The sequence below is a fragment of the Gopherus flavomarginatus genome, chromosome 1 (assembly GCF_025201925.1).
Source record: "Gopherus flavomarginatus isolate rGopFla2 chromosome 1, rGopFla2.mat.asm, whole genome shotgun sequence".
Lineage (NCBI taxonomy): Eukaryota > Metazoa > Chordata > Testudines > Testudinidae > Gopherus > Gopherus flavomarginatus.
The window spans coordinates 70,003,186-70,020,855 of record NC_066617.1 but is presented as its reverse complement, the minus strand read 5'-3'; the positions used below and the strand labels follow the sequence as shown (position 1 = coordinate 70,020,855).

Below are 17,670 nucleotides of genomic sequence, written 5' to 3'. Positions count from 1 at the left end.
CGATCACTCTCCCGTCGACTGCTGAACTCCAACAGTGCGAGAGATGGAAGCAAAGTCGACAGGGGAGCCTGTCGATCCAGCGCCACGAGGATGCAAAGTAAGTAATTTTAATTTGATCTAAGATGCATCAACTTATGCAACTTCACCTATGAGAAAAGTGTAGCTGATCTTAGATGGATCCCTCCCCCCAGTGTAGATCAGACCTTGGATGTATAAAAAGGGAAATAGTGAGTAGAAGGGAGTTGATTTTACCTTTGTCTATAGCAGGGGTCAGCAACCTTTCAGGAGTGGTGTGCTGAGTCTTCACTTATTCACTCTAATTTAAGGTTTCGCATGCCAGGAGTACATTAATGTTTTTAGAAGGTCTCTTTCTATAAGTCTATAATATAGAACTAAACTACTGTTGTATGTAAAGTAAATAAAGTTTTAAAAATGCTTAAGAAGCTTCATTTAAAATTAAATTAAAATCCAGAGCCCTCCAGACAGGACCCAGGCAGTGTGAGTGCCACTTAAAATCAGCTTGTGTGCTGCCTGTGGTACGCATGCCATAGGTTACCTACCCCTGGTCTATAGCATTGGGAAGACAGATCATAGAATACTGCATACAGTTCTGGTGTCCATATTTTTAAAGGAGGTTAAAAAAATGAGGAGGATGCAGAAGAGAACCACAAAAATGATTTGAGGCCTGAAATAAATGCCTTCTGTGGGAGACTTAAAGACATCAATCTGTTTAGTTTATCAAAAAGTATATTGAGAGGTGACTTGATTACAGTGACTAAGTACCTTCTCAAGGAATTTATACTGGGTAGTAAAGGTCTCTTTAGTGTAGGAGAGAAAGCATCTCTCTTATGTCTTCATATCAAGACTGGATGCCTTTCTGGAAGATTTGCTTTAACAAAAATACAAGTTAGGATTTAATGAAGTTACTTGGCTCAATAAAAGGGGTAACTGGGTGAAATCTAAAGGCCTGTTATACACAAGTCAGACCAGATGATCTAATGGTCCTTTCTGGACTTAAACTCTACAAATCTATAAATGAGAAATATAGGGAGAGGGCAACATTTAAAAAAACATTTTGGAGAACCCCAAATCCTCTTAGATATTTCCTTCTATACTGATGATCAAGTGCCTAGATACTGCAGTGATGGGAAAGTTAGAAGTGTGCATGAGAGACATTTACTCACCTATTCAAAAAATTCTGAGATTATTTCAACCAACTCTTTTCTAAGGGTCAGTACCATACAAACTCTACAGAGTTTAGAGTGACTACGGTGGTGGTGGGGATGGGGGGGTGATGGTTCACATGGCATTTTGCATTATAAACTATACAGAACAGAAAATAAAAACATCTTCAATCTAACATTTATTTAATCAGAGGTTTTGTTTTCAATTGTAAATTACAATAACTAGTACTTGCCACACTTTGTTCAACTGAAGTATCATATCTAAGCATACACAGCATAGGAGAATTTAAAACAATCACAGAACTTAGTGCAATTTGCAAAAAGGAGAAAAGATCTTGGACCCACTTGTTGGAAATAAATATCAAGTGACAAAAAATTTCAGCCATTTTAGAGTTTATCCATATCAAAGTTCACGCATGCGCCAGACTGTAAAGAATTAGAGCTCTTCCTTGTAATATCCAAGTTTTGCCAATGACATCTCTTTTCTCAGCTGCATAACTTCCCAGAACATCTGATCCGCTGTACAAAATAGAAAAAGCGTAGAAAAAAGTAACTGAAACAAAATCTCCATCCTCATTTATTCATGATTTTTAACTAAGATATGTAAGCTACCTCATCCAAACAAAAGTTTCACCTTTAGAAACATTTTACAAAGTGGTATAATTTCAAAGCTAATTTCACCAGTTTCAAAATCCCATCCTTTGATTTTGCACAAAGGAATATGCAATGTTTTTCATTTTTTTTTTTTTTAAAACATCCTTTCAATCGACAGAAGTCATCCCAGTCAGGAATGGGCTTTCTATTCACTTTGTAACTGCAGATCTGAGAGACCTGGCAGCCTGAAAACAAGGCATTTTAGAGCTCTTAAGTGATCTTTGGAATTCTGAGATGTAAAAAGGCAAGAATTTAAAATATTTAGTCCAGAGGCCTTGCCATTATGTGCATTACTAATGCATTGAGGAAACCTTGAATCCCCACATAAAGGGCTTAAAACTATTAACCCCTCTGCATCTTCAATTGCTGGAGTGCCTGTTGCCAGAAATGGTTTTCCTTCCGGGGAATCCTTATGAACAGTTTTAAAACAAACAGTCTTATAGCAACCTTGCTGACATCACTGTACCCAACCAGACCATAAAAACATGGACGTTTGGCAGTCATACATGTATGTGTTAGTCACTTTACTGGATACTGTTTGCTGTTTTGGTTCCAGGATATGAGAGAGACATGGGTGGAAGAGAGACACAAGCTTTCCAGCTACACAGAGCTGAAGAAAAGTTCTGTGTGGCTCAAAAGCTTGTCTCCCTCTTCCACCAACAGAAGTTGGTCCAATAGAAGATATCATCCTACCCACCTTCTCTCTCACTTTACTGGATGTTAAAGTTGAACTTTTCCATATGAAAATATCTTCACACTGAAAATGGCCTTTAAAATCAGAAATTTCCATTAAAATTGTGGGGATTCCTCCACCCTTTTAAAAAAAAATTGTGGAACAAAAACTGAGCTGCTTTTTTCAGTTTAATCAATTTCCATCTTTCCTATTTCTTCTGAAAGAGGGGATCTTTTTTAGTGGCAAAATGGAAAAAAGGAAGGTGGAGAAACAGACGGGAAGAAGGAAAACCAACATTTTTGGATAATTAAAAAGTGTTCCTTTTCAAAATGTGGGAATGAAAACTAAACTAACTTCCTCTCCCCCCCCCGACACACTTTTTCAACCAGTTCTAGTAACATCAAAAATGTACGATTTTATGTATGAAAAATGTTAGCAAATGAGTCTTTGTTCTGTGTTTGTATAGCCCCTAGCACAAGACAGTACAGTAAATTACTAGGGCTCCTACACGCTACTGTAATACAATCAACCATAATTAATTATATGGTTAAACAAAAAAGACATCACTGTTACATCATTTTCCTTAGGATCATAGTCCTGACTGTAAGTAAATATAAAGGTGTTGCTCAAATTAAGACTAAAAACTAAGTAAAATGTTTTCCCCATCTTTCAGAAATTCTTGAAGAAATTTAAGATATAGCTTTGTCTAAAATAAAAGATAGCACCAGTTCAAAGAAGCATATAGTACAGTATGTGGATGACCACCATAAAAGCCTATATTCGCCTTACTCATAGTATAAATTATCTGAGAAAATATTTGCATAAAGCAACAGTTCCAATTTATATAAAAAAATAAATATTTTTTCCTAAAAGTGTAATGTAGCTGAAACATCAAGCCAAAATACCGAGTTCAGAGAACTGCTGTTAAACATTAACAATTCAGGTAAACAGGAACATGTTTCCAATATTATCTATTATAATCTTTCCCCTTCAAATAGTTTTCAGTCTTTTAATCTTCACAGTATTGTGGCAAGCATTATATCACAAACTGGGATAAATATAAGCTTTTTTGGGCAGAACAATATCCTCCTCTTAAATTCAATTGCTTTAAAATTAAGGCCAATTATTTTCCAAGTATACTTCCTGCTATTTCCTTAAATTATTATTACAGAAACCTGTGACATATGCATTACATATATTTGCACTGAACCTGTTCAATACTTAAGCTATGTCTACACTACCACTTATGTCGGTATAACATATGTCACGAGGGGTGTGAATAAGTCACCCCAAGTGACATAAGTTACACTGTGCTAAGCACTGGTGTAGAAAGTACTATGTAGATCTTCTACTGCCAGCATAACTACAGCCACTGATTGAGGGTGGATTAATTAAGTCAACGGGTGAGCTCTCTCCCACTGGCTTAGAATGGCTACAATAGAGAGCTTATAGCAACGCTGCTATAAGCTCTCTAGTGTAGCCATAGCCTCAGAAGTAGGTTGTCTTCATGTAAATTTACTAGGGCTGTTGATCAATCACCATTAACTCATGCGATTAACTCAAAAAATGTATCACGATTTTAAAAATTAATCATCATTTATTGCAGTTTTAATAGCACTGTTAAACAATAGAATGCCAATTGAAATATATTACTTTTTTGGATGTTTTTCTATATTTTCATATAGATTAAAGTCTGTGTTGTCACTGAAATCAAAGTGCTTTTTTTATTACAAATATTCGCACTGTTAAAATTATAAACAAAAGAAAACATATTTTTCAATTCACCTCATACAAGTACTGTAGTGCAATCACTTTGTCGTGAAAAAGACAGTTACCTGTTCCATAACTGGCATTCTTCGAGATGTGTTGCTCAGATATATTCCACAGTAGGTGTGCGTGCTCACCACATGCACCAGTGCCGGAAGGTTTTCCCTTAGCCGTACCCGTAGGGGGGAAACACTGCTGTGACCCCTGGAGTGGCACCTCTATATTGCGCTATAAGAGGAGCTGCGCAGTCCCCCAAACCCTCGGTTCCTTCTTGCCAGACAACTCCAACAGAGGGGAAGGAGGGCGGAATGTGGAATACACCTGAGCAACACATCTCAAAGAACACCAGTTATGAAACAGGTAACTGTCCTTTCTTCTTCGAGTGATTGCTCATTTGTATTCCACAGTAGGTGACTCCAAGCTATATCTGATGGAGGTGGGTAGGAGTTTCTGGGACACAGTACCGCCCTACCAAACCTGGCGTCATCCCGAGCCTGGGAGATGATCGCATAATGCGAAGAAAGTGTGGGCAGAGGACCATGTGGCAGCTCTGCATACGCCCTAGATAGGGATGTGAGCTACGTAGACAGCCGACGAGGCCTGAGCTCTCATAGAATGCGCCTTAACGATAGGTGGTGGGGGAACCCCTGCAGATCATAACACACACGTATGCACGAGGTGATCCAGCGGATAAGGCACTGAGTGGAAATCGGTTGTCCCCTCATCCGTTCGGCCAACGCAACAAACAGTTGTGAGAATTTCCGGAATGGTCTGGTTCGGTCCAAGTAAAAAGCCAGCACCCTATGCACATCTAGCGTGCGTAGGCGGCGTTCCTCATTGGAGGAATGGGGCTTAGGACAGAGTACCAGTAGGAAAATGTCCTGATCCATATGGAAGGGGGAGACCACCTTTGAGAGAAAAGCGGGGTGTGGGCAAAACTGGATCTTATCCTTGTGGAAGACAGTATACGAGGGTTCCGAGGTCAAGGCCCTAAGCTCCGAGACACGTCAGGCTGATGTGGTAGCAACAAGGAATGCTACCTTCCATGACAGGTGAGACCAGGAACACGTGGCCACGGGTTCAAAGGGAGGACCCATGAGGCAGGATAACACTAGGTTTAGATACCATTGCGGCATGGGGGACCTAGCATACAGGAATGAATGATCCAGGCCCTTAAGAAAGTGGGAGGTCATACTGTGGGAAGAAAAATGAGTGGCCCTGTACTGGTGGGTGGAAGGCCAATATGGCCGCCAAATGCACCCTGACGGAGGCAGGAGCTAGCCCTGGGGTCCTAAGGGACAGGAGGTAATCAAGAATGAGTTGGAGCAGTGCAGATGATGGGGAAGTTCCCCACTCCTCCGCTCACCTAGAGAACCTAGACCATTTGGCCAGGTACATCTGTTATGTGGACGGCTTTCTGCTTTCCAACCGAACTCGTTTGACATTTTCTGAACACCTCCCCTCCTCCTCCTCTAACCACGGAGCAAGCATGCTGTCAGATGAAGCGCAGCCAGGCTGGGATGGAGGAGGCATCCCCCTTCCTGGAAGAGGAGATCCGCGCGAAGCAGCAGCCTCCGCAGGAAAGCTGCTAGGAGTTGCAGGAGGGTCCCATAGCAGTGTTGTCGGGCCCAATCTGGGGCTATGAGGATGACCCACGTCCTGTCTGCTTTTACTTTTTGCAGGACTTTGCCTATTAGGGGGAAAGGTGGGAAGGCATAGAAAAGTTGTCCCGACCACTGAAGGAGGAAAGCATCCGTGATCGCCCCTCTTCTTGCCCCTCCCCTGGAACAGAGCTGGGGGTAGCATCGGTTCTGGTCAGTGGCAAAGAGGTCGACCTGGGGAACCCCCACTCCCGGAAGAGCTGTAGGACAACCTCCCAGTGGAGTGACCACTCGTACTGGTGGGAAAAAACCCTGATGAGGTGATTGGCTCACACACTGCGGATGCCAGGTATGTGGAAGGCTGACAGGGAGATATCGTGGGCTATACAGAACTCCCACAAGCTCAGGGCTTCAGGCATAGGGCTGAGGAGCGTGTTCCTCCCTGCCTGTTGATGTAATACATCGCAGTTTTATTGTCCGTGAGGACTCTGACCACCTTCCCGTGAAGGTGCCCCCTGAAAGCTACGCACACCAACCATATTGCCCTGAGCTCCCTTGGAAGGGCTTGGTGATTGGCCAGCCTGAGCTGGAAACTCGCCAAGGAATAAACCTTCCTGCCAAACATGTCCAATCTCCTGGTATCTTTGTCCTTAGGAGTGGGTGCGGCCTGACGGTGATATCCCCAGTGGTTTACTGACTCTACCACCAGGGGGTTAGGTGCCGGGTGGGAGTACAGGTATTCGTGACCCTTAGCCGGCACGAAGTATTTCCTCTCTGCTTTCTTGGAGATGGGGGCCAAAGAAGCTGTGGTTTGCCACAGGGTAGTTGAAATATTGGCTACCCCTTGGTGGAGAGGTAGGGCCACACGGCCTGGTGCCGAGAATAACAGTACATTAAAAAGGGAGTTAGATGGCTGCTCCATCTCCTCAACCTGGAGCTGGAAACTAGACGCCACCCGCTTGAGGAACTCTTGGTAATCCTTGAAGTCCTCTTGTGGGACGGGCAGCAGTGCCACTATGGCATCCTCCGGCACCAGCGAAGGGACCGTCACAGAGCCTAGGACATCGGATGGTACCGGTGGGTCAATCCCCAGGTCAGAGTCCAGGCGTGGTGCCGTCAGTTCGGGACATGTTGTTTTCTCCCTCTGTCATGGAGGGGAGGCTGAAGGAGCCTGAGACGCTTGGGCCACCGAGTGGGGTCTCGCCTGGGTGGGGATCCGCAGCCACAGTGCCCATTGACACCACTGCCCTTGCCACGGTGTCCCGTGCCACTGACCAACTTGGGTGCCGGGCGGTGCAGTTTGCTCTCGCTGAGCCGCACGACTTGGAAACAGGCGGCTGGGTGCCGATGAGGAGGTCGCCGACAACCGCACAGTACTGTAGGAGCGATGGTGCCTGCAACGGTGCCGTCCACGTGACCTGGACCTTGAGGACGAAGATCGGAACCCGTCCGAGGTGCTGCTCCTGTATTCACCCCGGTGGCCGGAGTTATGACGCTTTGGTGCTAGTGAATCACAAGAGGAGTCCCGTGTGTGATGTCTGGTAGAGCAGGAACTCGAGCCGGAGCATCTACGTAGGTGACATCAGGATTGGCTTCGGTATCTTTGACGAGAGGAGAAGTGGCAGTGCTGCTTATCCCAGTGCCTGTGTTCCCTGTTGCGGGGCGCAGAGAAGCACCGAGGCTCCCCTATGGGCAGCGAGCCGGTCAGCCTAAGCGAGGTAGAGAGCTGGCATGAGGTGCAGGAAGACTGCATCAAGGGAGGCGGCGAACGGTCCTCAGAGCAGGGACTGTGCCGCGTCGGGGAGAGTTGTTGCGCTCCCAGTGGCGGCTTCCCTTGAGACTAGGGTCCTGTCTCAGGCAGTGCCCCGGGTACCGGGAGGGTTAAAATGTCACGCGCGACCTCCAGCATCGACGGCATTCTCTCTGCAGGGAAGGCACGCGCAGACAGGACCGTGCTGCTCCGCTCAACGCAAGTCAGGGGCTTGGGTCCGGCCTCACTTCTATCTTTCTCTCGGCGCCGCTGAGTCTTCTCTTGTTTCTTAGAAGGGGAGAAGAGCCGGATAGTGGAGGGGACTTTGCTCCATACCGAAGACGCAGTGCCGGGTGCCAAATCCATTCGGCGTGCCGGTGCCAGCGCTGATTCAATTAGGAGAGCATAAAGTCTAATGTCCCTCTCCTTCTTAGTCCGTGGTTTGAAAGATCTACAGATCCTACAGCGCTCACTTACGTGGGTCTCGCCCAAGCAGCAGAGACACTGCGTGTGCAGATCACTTCTTGGCATAGAACTGCGACAGGAGTCGCATGACTGAAGCCTGGGGCATGCCCCGAGCCCAGACTAACAGGAGAAACTATTTAACTATTGAAGAACTGTACTACTAAGGGTAACTAGAGAAGCTGCAGCAATGCTGGAACACGAAGTTCTGACTACCTTTGCTGGCGGCAAGAAAGAACTGAGGATGGGGGGAGTGCGCAGCTCCCCTTATAGCGCGATATAGAGGCGCCACTCCAGAGGTCACAGCAGTGCTCCCCCGCTATGGGTACTGCTAAGGAAACAAAACTTCCGGCACTGGTGCACGTGGCGAGCATGCACACCTACTGTGGAATACACATGAGCAATCACTTGAAGTGGTGCAACTTACAAATGTAGATTTTTTTTTTTGGTTACATAACTGCACTCAAAAACAAAACAATGTAAAACTTCAGAGCCTTCAAGTCCACTCAGTCTTACTTCTTGCTCAGCCAATCGCTAAGACAAATAAGTTTGTTTACATTTGCAGGAGATAATGCTGCCCTCCTCTTATTTACAATGTTACCAGAAAGTGAGAACAGGCATTTGCATGGCACTTTTGTAGCTGGCATTGCAAGGTATTTACATGCCAGATACGCTAAACGTTCGTATGTCCCTTCATGCTTCGTCCACCACTCCAGAGAACATGCTTCCATGTTGATGACACTCATTAAAAAAATGCATTAATTAAATTTGTGACTGAACTCCTTGATGGAGAATTGTATGTCCCCTGCTCCGTTTTACCTGCATTCTGCCATATATTTCATGTTATAGCAGTCTCGTATGATGACTCAGCACGTTGTTCATTTTAAGAACACTTTCACAGCAGAGTTCACAAAACGCAAAGAAGGTAATAATGCGATATTTCTAAAGATAGCTACAGTACTCAACCCAAGGTTTAAGAAAATAAAATCCCTTCCAAAATCTGAGGGATGAGGTGTGGAGCTTGCTTTCATAAGTCTTACAAGAGCAACAGTCCAATGCAGAAACTATAGAACCTGAACCACCAAAAAAGAAAATCAACCTTCTGCTGGTGGCATCTGACTCAGATAATGAAAATAACCATGTGTCAGTCCACACTGCTTTGGATTGTTATTGAGCAGAACCCGTCATCAGCCTAGACACATGCCCTCAAGAATGGTGGTTGAATGAAGGGACATGAATCTTTAGCATATCTGGCACGTAAATATCTTGCAACGCCTGCTACAACAGTGCCACAAGAACCCCTGTTCTCACTTTCAGGTCACATTGTAAACAAGAAGTGACAACTTACACATCCAACACATTGCTGCCAATATACTGAAGTGGCAATCAACATTACTGATGTTCTAGAGATAAGAATGGAAACAAGCAATTATGGGAATTTCTTGAAAAGCATCTATATTATTAGCTATGAACATTTAGCAGCTGAAGCACAAGGCAAAGTTTACTCTGATAAAGAAAATTAATTGATTGTGAAGGTTGTGGGAGCTGCCTGTAATATTTTATGATTATTATACATTACATATATGGATTTGATTGTTATTGTGTTTGCTATATGATTACTAAGGATTAATTTAGGTATGGGTTAGTTTGTACCTAGACAGGAAAGCAGACAAACATTTCTGATATTTTAAAAAGACAATGCAGGTGTCAAATCCTCTCAAGTTTTACCTCCACCATGCTGGGATCAGCAGTCTGGCTGGTGGGGAAGGTTTCAGCTTGAAACCTCTGGGAGACTCCAAGTGAGAGAGAGAAACAAAGAACTTGGGAGTGATGACAAATCTTGAGGCCCTGAAGTTCAGGAGAAAGTAAGGCAAGAGACTGCAGGGGTGCAGAGCAGTGATGGGGGTGTCTGAAGCTAGACCTACTTAGGTTTTAGATAAGACAGATGCATGCAGACTGGTCCTGAAAACCCTTTTTCATGTTATTCCTCATTCCTGCTGTTAAGATTAAACACTACTATGTTTTGAACAGGCTGTTTTGTGTATTCTCACAGTAGTCACAGCTCTCAAAAGGAAGATCACTAGGGCTCAAATCCACTCAGGCTGCTGAGGAACCACAGCTGACACTGTGCCCCAGGAACAAGTCTGAAGGTAGGAGAATTGCAAGATTCCACCCTGAGAGTGGGGAAGGCAAGAGACCGCTCTCTTGAAGGGGTCCACTCAGAGACAGAGGGGGTAAAAGGTGCAGACAGTCCTGAACCATGATGTTATTTTACTTATTTATTTAAAAAAAGTTGCATGCATCAAACATATTAGCAAAACTTAACAGCGAGGGCAAATTTTTAAGTGAGGATAATCAATCATTGGAACTTACTAAGGGATATAGTACATTCTCCATCACCAGATGTGTTTAAATAAAGTGTGTGTGTCTTTCTAAGGCGGTGGTCCCCAAACTTTTTTTGTCTGCGCCCCTCCCCACTTAGTCTGCGCACTCCCGGGAGCCACAGTCGGGCACCAGGGCCAGGACAAGGGCCAGCACTGCAGCACTTGGGGCCATGGTTGGAGCCAACGGCTGAGAACGGGCCCACAGACAGGGCTGGGAGCTGGTTGCCAGGGCTGGGGCTGGAAGCAGAGTGGGGTTGGATATAGCTCCCCTCCCCACCAACTGTGGAGGCTGGCCCAGGCCCCACAACACACCCCTAAACGTTCCTCCACATCCCTTTAGGGGGGCATGCCACACAGTTTGGGGGCCACTGTTGGAAGGGATATGCTCTAATTCAATCAAAATTATTGGCCTGGAGGCAAGCATCGCTGGATGATATTTTGTGACATCTATGCTATGCAAGTCAGATTAGATAATCATAACTCTCCCTCCTGACTTAAAAAAAAAAAAATCAATCATGAAACTTTGCAAGATTAGTGCACTTAAAAAATGAAGCTCAAAGCCTACTCCAAACAAGCAGTAAGTTTGCAAAATATCTCTCTAAAATTTTACAAATCTAAACTGTGGGCTGCAGTGTCTTCATAGCCAGTTCAATGTATCCATTTTACTTGAACTGAATAATTCAGATGAGCTGCTTTCCTAATTACTAAGCTAGATAGGAGCTTGGATGGAGAGCTAGCTGTCCAAAACTCAGTTCAGACAAGAATGAAGCTGGCAGTTCAGGGAAAACAGCCTGAAGAAATGGCAGCAATATCATCAGTTCCCTTTACTGGAGAATTCACCCATTGTTTATCATCCACATTGTAAACTGGGGGTCTAAGCAGACTGCTTCATGATGTTCTGATAGCAGTGGCTAAAAGCATATTTTCTATCTGCATTTGGCTAAGAGATTGCAATCTTCTTCTCTTGCATATTTTTACACCCTAAGCACAGAACAACCATTGTTCATGTAAATACTGTATGAGAACACCTAAATGTAATGACTAGTATACAGGTAACAGCACAGGAGTTTTCTGTAATATGTCACTATTGCTGTTAATAAGTGAGTATTTGGTATGTTTTAGACACAGATGTACCATTTAACTGGATATTTACATCTGTACCAAACTACAGTTCTTCACTTACCATCCTGCTGCTTTACAAGCCCTTGTTGGATATACCGAATGTATGTAAAAAAATTACACACAGAAGTGATCTAAACAAATGGAAAATAAAAGGTTATTCTCATGTATTACATATTTGCATGGAAACACAATGTGAGCTCAAAATGAAATCAAGATAAAGGTAGATACTTACCCTGTATCGGCAAAAAGGAGAAATATAGTAATAGCTGCTTGAGTCCCCTAACTTGATTCTATGCTTGCATGATTTACTTTGTCCACTGAGTGCACATTTCCTGTAAAATATAAAATTTGCTTACTTTGCTTTAAATGGCATTTTGGAAACTCGACTGCTTGCAAGTTTTAGGACATAAGATGCTATTTTAGTTGTTTTAAACAAAAATATGTAGTAATAGCTGCATAAGTTCCCCTTCTAGCCTCTTGATTTGTAGTTTGCAATTACTATTCTACGTTGTCAACTATTATGGTTTACAACGACTATTCTGTTTTTACATTTCTGCCCCAATAAATTTTACTAATTTTAACTTCAAGACCCTTAAGACAGAAGCTGAGCAAACTTGATCATTCTTAGCCATACATTCCCTCATTCACTACATTTCAAGTTGGCCGAATGTAACTTGAAACAATGAGTTAAGGATTTGTCCACTAGAGCTCCTCATCTGTGGAATATGCTATCATATTTTGAATTCTCAATTATTTAAAAATCAGTTAAAGATTTGTGCTTGATATTACATTTATTTGTCCTAAAGCACTGATCTTTTATGTTGTTACACTGCTCAAATCTGAAACATTTGTGTAAGATGTATATTTTTGCTTTTATGCTGAAGTTTATATTGCACTTTGTAGTCAAGGTACTATAAAAATCCTGAATAGAGGGACTGAAGTGAAAGCCTGACAGTAATGTTTTGGGCTGCTCTACAGAGAACTAGGGTTAAATGACCAGGTCCATTCCCCCTCCCCCGCCCACTGTTTGTGTGCATCTGAATATCAGCATGCTGACAGATATAACACATTGAGTCCCAGGGGAAGGGTCATGTTAGCCAATGGTTATCCAGCTAAACAATTAAGGGAAGGCACTAAGTTTAAAGGGAGTTTCACCTACATTCCTTAGCAGCAGAAAAGGGGTTATTTACAATTTGGAATAATTCATCTTCAGCTTTATCTGATGGAAAAAACTGTTACAATAAAAGCTTGAGATTATATATATATATATATACATACATACATAGAGAGAGAGAGAGAGAGAGAGAGAGAGAGAGAGAGAGATCTAAAAACTAGAAAAAAAAGTTTTAGGTTTTTCTGCAGCATCTACCAGCATAGTAACTGCACATCTCACAGGTAAATTAGGTTCCTATGGCAAGGTGAGTAGTGGACTTGAGAAGTTTTTTGCTCTTCTCCCTTCCATTCTACATTATCCAAAATCAGGAAGTAGAAGAACCACACTCTTAAAAAATGAAACAAAACCAACTAAAAGCATAATAGCTAAAATATTCTGTTGTGTTAATCTAAAAAGTATACATTCAGTGTTCAGACTAGCTGATCTCAATTTTGGCAAAGCTTTTGGTGAAAGGAGGAAAGATTTCAAAAGCTAGAAAATTTCTCCTGCTATGTTCTTATGGTTATACAAGTCCTTTTAATATACTAAAAATAATTTAGAAGCGCAAACCAATGCTTTGGGACAAAGATAAACCACTGTGACATGTATTCCATTGATGGAAATAGGAGATAGCCTGTGATGGTGATAAAACACATCAAGTCACATAACAGAGAAGAGCATTCACTACAATTCATTTAAAACTAATAAATAGAGCCCCAACAAATTAACAGTTATGAAAAACGCGTCTGACTGTGAAATCTGGTCTCCCACCATGAAATCTGGTCTTCTCTGCTTTTACCCTATACTACACAGATTTCCTGGGGGAGACCAGTGTTTCTGAAATTGGGGGGTCCTAACCCAAAAGGGAGTTGCAGGGGGTAGTCACGGTGTTCACGTTCACAGGCTCTTGCAATTTAACTTATTGCATGTAACTTACCTAGCTGATTTTAGATCAAACACTCTTCAGGAAAGAGCCCTTGGGGGAGGGGGGGTATTTTTGTTTAAGTGTAGATGGTGCTTTAGAACACAAAAGAGCAGCAGAGAAAACTGAAGCCTTAAGTCAAGGACTGGATCATTTTAATGAATTAAATATTACTCTTCCTTATGTGTCTTACTTAAGTGAAGTACCAAAAGATTCTTAAATTCCTCTTATAGGCTTTTCCTGCAGTGTTATTCTGCTTGTGTTTTACATGTGGGATTATTATTACCATCACCATAGTACCTAGGAAACTTAATCATGGACCAGGACACCGTTACGTTAGGTGTTGTACAAACAGAACAAAGAGATGGTCTCTGTCCTCATTTATTTTCCCCTAACAAAGTTCAGCATAGCATTGTAATATTCCAGATGCAGAGGCCATAAACAAAAGGTTAAGATAATCCAATTTACTAGGCTCATGTAACAGTTACAACAGTTCCATCAAAAGCCAGATGAAAAATATTGTGCCTCTCATATGACTGAAGTATTTGGTTTAACATACTTTGGTCCCCCACATTCAACTGCAGAAGCTTTCACAAATCGAACAGGCTGCAGGCCAACTGGTTCAATGCTCAGGGTGTTGTTTTCAACAGCCTCCAGAACAGCTGAAGCCAACTACAAAAGCATAGCAAAGAAACTAATTAGAAGCAGTTTGGCATTATCCAAGTAATATGAGGTTTACATGTATATAAATATAATTTAATCAAAGCAAAGTCTATACATGCAAATTCAGCTACCCAGACAGGTAAACTGAATGACAGGTGGGTTAAGAATTTGCCCTGTATGTCAATGTAAATAAAACCAAAAGGTCCTAACTCCTAGGCTCCTTTCCAAATAACCCTGAACTCCAAGCTGTGAGGTAACTGCATTTAGAACAACCAAAATAGAAGGTCTAGTTTGTTTTCTTTTCAAACATTGACTAATAGTGAAATTATTCTTCAGCTGAAATCAAACATTCTTTTAAGCAAGGAGTGTTTCGGTCCAAGTATCTGGACATTGACTCTACGTTTTTTTAAAGCCAACTATTATTTAAAAGATTATCAGGAAGGAATAAAACTGATTAATGTATAGAATATCTAAAAAAAACAACAGATTATCAATGCTGCCAAAGCAAGCTTGGTTATATTTTCCTCTGGAAACATAATAAAGCAGAAATTAAAATACCTCTTTCCCTAACTCATTTTCCTGATTCATTGTTTTAAAGTGCTTTTACATATTGGAGATATGCTAACTAAACTGCATGTGACTCAATCTCAGCCCACATGATTGTTTAAATAGACACAACAGTTCTATTTGGCTAATACAGTCCATTAAAGGATTATTCTTCAATGGTTTCCACTAAACTCCTAATTGTATTATTAAAACTGCTCTGTATCAATGTTCTTTGCTACCGTGTATATATAGTTATTCTGCTTTGGGTATCTTAGAAATCAACGCACAGAATACAGTATTAAATTAGTTTAAATAGAATATTCCTTGTTTGCCCCTCCCCCAAGAAAGGAATAAAATAGTTCACGTTCACAGTATATTTATACAGGCAAGAATTTTTACAACATGAACTATTCAAGTATGTGCAATTTTCAATCAATCAAATAAGCAGACATCACAACTTAATCTAGTTGCCATTTAGTTTATACATTCAGTTATTCTGGTTATACTTAAAGGAAAATAAAAGTGGGTCACTCCATGTACAGTGTAATTTATGCACAGAACCAGCCTTAAATTTCCCCATGACAGCAAACACACAACTGGCTGCTTACCGGCTACAACAGCTTTCCATCCCTTTTGTCCCACCCGAGGCCTTGATCTCATTTACAATTTACTATTAAATATTGTGTTTCTTTCTTTGGGTGAGAGGAGAAGGAGGAGGATAGGAATCAAAATGAATGTCCCTTTTATGTCTTCACTGTACAACATACAAATTTCCAAAGCAGAAATACCTCTGCTACTTGAAAACATGAGAATTATTACCCTTTTTTTCTTTTTCTCTCTTTTTAAACTCTGGATCTCACCACACTCATTTGGAACTATTTGTGTCTCCATCTTTCTATAAAATTGATAGAAAAGGCTTGGGACAGGAGGGATTGCATATTTTATTCTTGTACAGTCTCCTCTGTCCAGTGAATCAACTAACAGTATTTGTAATTAAACTGTATTAGGGGCTTCTAGATGGAATAAGTTAAATAGGCAGAAACCGGAGAAAATATATCTGGCCATGATCTGCAAAGCCCAGTTTGACAGAAGGGAGGAGCATGCTATCAGTTCTACACAGATTATCTGGTGGATGAAAAATAAAAATGGTTTGCATGATAAAAAAGGTAACTTCTCTACTTATTTAAATCATCATAGTGCCTAGGAGCTCCAGCCATGGACCAGGCCCCCACTGCAGTACAAACACAGCACAAAAAAGACAGTGCCTTGACAAAGCTTACAAACTAGGCATAAGACAGGAGATAACAGACGAATACAGACCAACCAACAGGAAATACAAGGAAACAAGACAATATTGGTCAGCATGGTATGCTGTGGCAGCACAACAGCAGCCTAGCCTAGCCATTTTCAAGTATAGGTATCACCATAGTGGATCATTTTAAGGAATGTTTTGAACAAGAACAGTAAAATGGCTTTACACACGTTTACGGGGAGCACAACCCAAGCATATGGGGCAGGATTGGAGAAAGCACAGAAGTGCTTGTTTGAAAATTGAACAAATGAGCTATGGAGGTTGGCATCATAGGCCAATCAGAGGTAAGTATCTACAGCTTGGTAGTGAATGATAGGGTGGGGATAGGCCATGAAGGGCTTTGAAAGTACTGACAAGTAGGTTAGGTTTGATATGATACAGAAGAGGATGCTAGTGAAGGAATGACATGATCAAAGCGACAGGCTAGGAAAATATTTACAGCAGAAATGAAAAATTTACAGAAAATGAAAATTCAAAGTGTAGAAAAAAAATCAACGAAGGTGAAATTCACACAACTGTTTTAATGCAAAATCAATTATGTTCCCAACTCTTTCACCTTTCTCTGACCTTAGCCCTTCTGTCTAAGGTTCCCTCCTCAAAGAAAGTAGAATGCACCATAGCCCTGGTTACCTGCTCCAAAGCCTTACTTTATTTGCTGCTCTGACAGACTGGGAGAGGAAGAGACATGTGTCTGCTAAGTAAAGGGTACTGTGGCCTTTCTGGCAATCTACATAAAGGCAGAAGTAAGAGAGATAGTGAAAGGTAAGATAAGATACTACACAATCCCCAAACTCCTGAGGACATTAGAGTGTGAAGGAGGGAGGGAAGAATGAGAGTCTCTACTTGAAAGAGTAATGTCTGGAATAGCAAGAGAACTGCAAGTTAGTATTGGATAAGGTGACAGTGGTAGGGAAGGGGGACTCTGAACAATAGTGGTCTCCAACCTTTTTACACGCAAGATCACTTTTTGAATTGAAGTGCAAACCAGGATCTACCCTGCCCCTTCTCCGAGGCTCCACCCTGCTCACTCCACCCCTCTCCCTCTACTGCTCACTTTCCCCCACCTTCACTCACTTTCACTGGGCTGGGGGAGGGGCTTGGGATGTGGGAGGGGGTGCGGGCTCTGGGCTAGGGCGGAGAGGTTCAGAATGTGGGAGGGAGCTCTGAGCTGAGCCTGGGGCAGGGCACAGGAGGGGGTGAGGGATGCAAGCTCTGGGAGAGAGTTTGGGAGCAGGAGGTGGCTCTGGGTAGGGGGGAGAATTTTGTGGTGCAGGAGGGTGTGTGGGCTCTGGGGAGGGAGTTGGGGTGCAGGAGGCGGCTCTAGGCTGGGGCAGAGTGCTGGGATGCAGGAAGGGGTATGGGGTGCTAGCTCCGAGAGAAGCCTCAGCGCTGGGACAGGGATTCGGGGTGTAGGAGGGGGTCTGGGGTGTTGGCTCCAGGAGGAGGCTCAGGACTGGGGGCTGGGGTGCAGGTTCTG

General features: G+C 42.6%; 1 protein-coding gene across 3 annotated transcripts in view; it reads right to left on the bottom strand.

Annotated features, from left to right (window-relative positions):
• Positions 1-1,350: 1,350 nt before the first annotated feature.
• RAB3IP (RAB3A interacting protein) overlaps positions 1,351-17,670 on the bottom strand; it is a 49,057-nt gene continuing 32,737 nt past the window's right edge. For all 3 annotated transcript variants that reach the window (XM_050935546.1, XM_050935547.1, XM_050935545.1), the window contains exons 8-11: positions 14,232-14,344; positions 11,830-11,929; positions 11,659-11,728; positions 1,351-1,703 (exon numbers count right to left, since the gene is read on the bottom strand). In XM_050935546.1, coding sequence (XP_050791503.1) covers positions 1,621-1,703; positions 11,659-11,728; positions 11,830-11,929; positions 14,232-14,344 — 366 coding nt within the window. In that variant the 3' untranslated portion in view covers positions 1,351-1,620. The remainder of the gene's footprint in view (positions 1,704-11,658; positions 11,729-11,829; positions 11,930-14,231; positions 14,345-17,670) is intronic.